This window comes from Alligator sinensis, unplaced genomic scaffold (assembly GCF_000455745.1).
Source record: "Alligator sinensis unplaced genomic scaffold, ASM45574v1 scaffold777_1, whole genome shotgun sequence".
NCBI lineage: Eukaryota > Metazoa > Chordata > Crocodylia > Alligatoridae > Alligator > Alligator sinensis.
Window position 1 is genome coordinate 156,078 of NW_005841882.1, and position 3,045 is coordinate 159,122.

Consider the following 3,045-nt stretch of genomic DNA (forward strand, 5'->3'; position numbering starts at 1 on the left):
TCCAATGCTCTTCCCATACATTGGTTATATTACTGTATCGCTAAGTGTGGCTAAGGCTTGTAGAATCAGAATTCTGAACTTACCTTGATAGATGTTGGAATGTCATTGTCAGTCAAAAGGGCTAGATTTTTAAAAAATTATTAGCCCCAAAAACTCGAATCCTGAAGAAGACATCAGAAATTTCAAAAATGTATGAAGACATCTTGAATCCAAATGAATCTTCATGGAGCATATTAGACTCTTGGCTCTCATCTCCCACACATGAGTGTTTTCAGTTCAGCTATCTGGCTTATTGCTTTATGACTAATTGAAAAGAGTTTACATTCATGTAGAAAATGTGCTTGCAGTTACTGATTAGCATCTGGACCCATAGGCCACTGGACCAGCCACACATCCTGGCATGGCATGGGGCATGCTGCATGTGGTGTCCTGCTGGACCAGCCCTTCACATGGGTTCTGGCACAGCCTGATCTGGACCAGCCCTGGAAGCCAGCACAGGGCCTGTCCAGCAGGATACCACATGTAGAATGGACCCCGGACCTTACCCCCTGTGCAATCTGGGCAGCAGGCAGCTGTGATGTGACTAAAGCGTACACCCTCATCTCTGTGGTGTGAAGCTTCTCAGTCCCTTCGTTTGTTTTTCTTCAGAACATATGTAGGAGGTAGGCAAATCCTTTTACTCACATTTTACAGATGGAGAAATGAGCAGCAAAGACTGAAGGACAGCTTTATAAAGTAGTTGGAAACCTAGCAATGCAGCAAAGTGCCTGGTGATGCTTTTGAAAATAATACTTAGTGCCTATGAGTATCTTTAGACAATGGAATGTCTCTGAAGATCTGGCCCTGTGTCACTTGTCCATGATCACTGAGGAAGTTAGTATCAAGTTTGGGATCCCTTGAACTCCTAATAGAACAGGACTCTGAACCTGATTCTGGCCTATGGATGCTAAGGTCATACGCATTTTATATGTACATTTTATTTACAGCATAAATAAAAGAAGCCAGCCCAGCCTGGCTTCTTTACTTTTCATTCTACCCAGGAAGAGCACACAACAACTATTGAAATTTCCTTAGCCTGATGAAGGGTTTTGGAACCCAAAAGCTTGCTTAATAATTGTTTTCCAACTATTTAAGTTGGTCTAATAAAAGATATCAGATTCACCCAAAGAACCTTGTCTGCTATTTACAGCATAAGAATCTTCTGTAGCTACTATACTAGAAACACATACATGCAGAGCAAAATAATTGTTGGACAAAGTTCTGAGCTCTATAAATCTCACAAATGAGCCTTTCCCAAAAAAGCAAAGGTGGCACAGGAACAAAATGCTGGCCTTTTTTTCTGTAGCGGTTCCTCAAACCCACTAGTTTACTTCTTTCTTGTTTAGACCCAGACTATATAGTACAGTATGGGGATACATGATTACAAAAAATGCTTGTGTTAAGCCAGTAAACACAGTATGCACCATCCTTTCTTTTCCCTAGATCAATCTTAATAACACTAGATTAGCTGGTTAATAATATGAGAAGCTAATCAATTCATTTAAGCTTCTTCATTGACGGTAAGAGTTAGAATTACCCATCATATCTTCTTTTTGTACTTAAAGTACAGTAATAAGCATTATGAATATTTGAAACTTGGGTTTGACTAAAAATTAAATTATCCTCACTAAAGTCAGTGAGACCAGATTCCACAGACCAGGATTTCACAATAATTATGGAATGTTATTTGGGACCAACTCACAAAGGTAATAAGGATTTTTAATTGGTGTTTTGTGGGGTGGGGTTTTGTAGATTTTCACAGCATTGCCACCCTTCACTCTGGGAATCTTTGAGCGATCATGTACACAAGAGAGCATGCTTAGATTTCCCCAGCTATACAAAATTACTCAAAATGCAGATGGATTCAACACACGGGTAAGGGAAAATGTTCTTTTGCTTCCATTTTTCTTTTCTAAAGAAAACTAGTGGTAAATGTGACTTGCAGTTGCATTTTTTTCAGCCTTAAAGACCTTATTCACTACTGTGCTACTCCAGTTTGTTGTCCGCGTAGTACCCTTGAAATCAGGATTGTCCTTGCTGCTTGTTTATTTCCATGGATTTTCTGTTGTTTCAAAATAACTTTTCTGAGCAATAACTAGTAGAAGTGATCTGAACTAGAATGCTGGGACTAGGTACAGACATTCAAAAAGCCCGAGGCAGAATCAGTCTAATCAATTGAAATCAACCTTATGCAGGTTTCTGTAAGCGGCATAAGTTAGTTAGGAGCAAACAGAACACATGATCATCCTTGGGTGGGTAGGGAGGCATGCGGGCGGCCTGCACTGGTTGAGGCCAGCAGGTTGGGAGCATTCCTACACACCTCCCAGTGGGCTCCCCAGGCTGCTGGAGACTGGTGAGCGCAGCTAGTGGCCGAGCCATCCCTGACTGGCTGCCAGGTCCATGTGGCAGAGCTTCCGGTTGCTGCCTCCACACCCCACTGCCTGGCTATAGCTGACAGCTGGCAGGAGATGGGGCTGGGGACAGAAACTTTCCTGGCTCAGCTCTGGGAGAGCCAGAGCTGGGTCTGTGGGGCAGAAGCCTCTATTACCTCTTCCTCCCACCCCACTGCCCAGCTGTGGCTGAGAGCTGGTCAGAGGTGGGGGTGAGGGAGGGGAAAAGCAGCCTAGGGGGCTGGTAGACAGCAACCTAACTTGAGTTGGTAGGGGATCTGGAACAGAAATTCTATATACTGGTCTAATCTAAATGGATTAAGTCTGATACCACATTGATCCAGGTCTATTTTAGACTGGGATCTGCCATAAACCACTCTATGTGCACTGAACTTCTGTTTGGTTATGGGTGTAGATAGTTTAAATGATCACATGCTGGTTTATGTGTACTGTCTGTACCTGGCCTGGTACTAGTTTCACCTAAACTTGTGGAACGTTCAGGTTAGATACATATCTGAACATGCACTTGAAACTTTCAGTTATCTCAACTTAGACTATATGGCCTATGTAAAGCTTTTAGAGAAGCTGGATTAGCTCCACATAGGTTTGTGTTTCC

The 3,045-nt window shown here is 42.6% G+C and overlaps 1 protein-coding gene across 1 annotated transcript in view; it reads left to right on the forward strand.

Moving 5' to 3' along the window:
* Nucleotides 1–3,045, forward strand: part of LOC102386812 (phospholipid-transporting ATPase IB) — a 222,214-nt gene that overhangs the window by 80,128 nt on the left and 139,041 nt on the right. Inside the window, exon 5 of the mRNA XM_006017640.2 lies at nucleotides 1,792–1,914. Coding sequence (XP_006017702.2) covers nucleotides 1,792–1,914 — 123 coding nt within the window. The remainder of the gene's footprint in view (nucleotides 1–1,791; nucleotides 1,915–3,045) is intronic.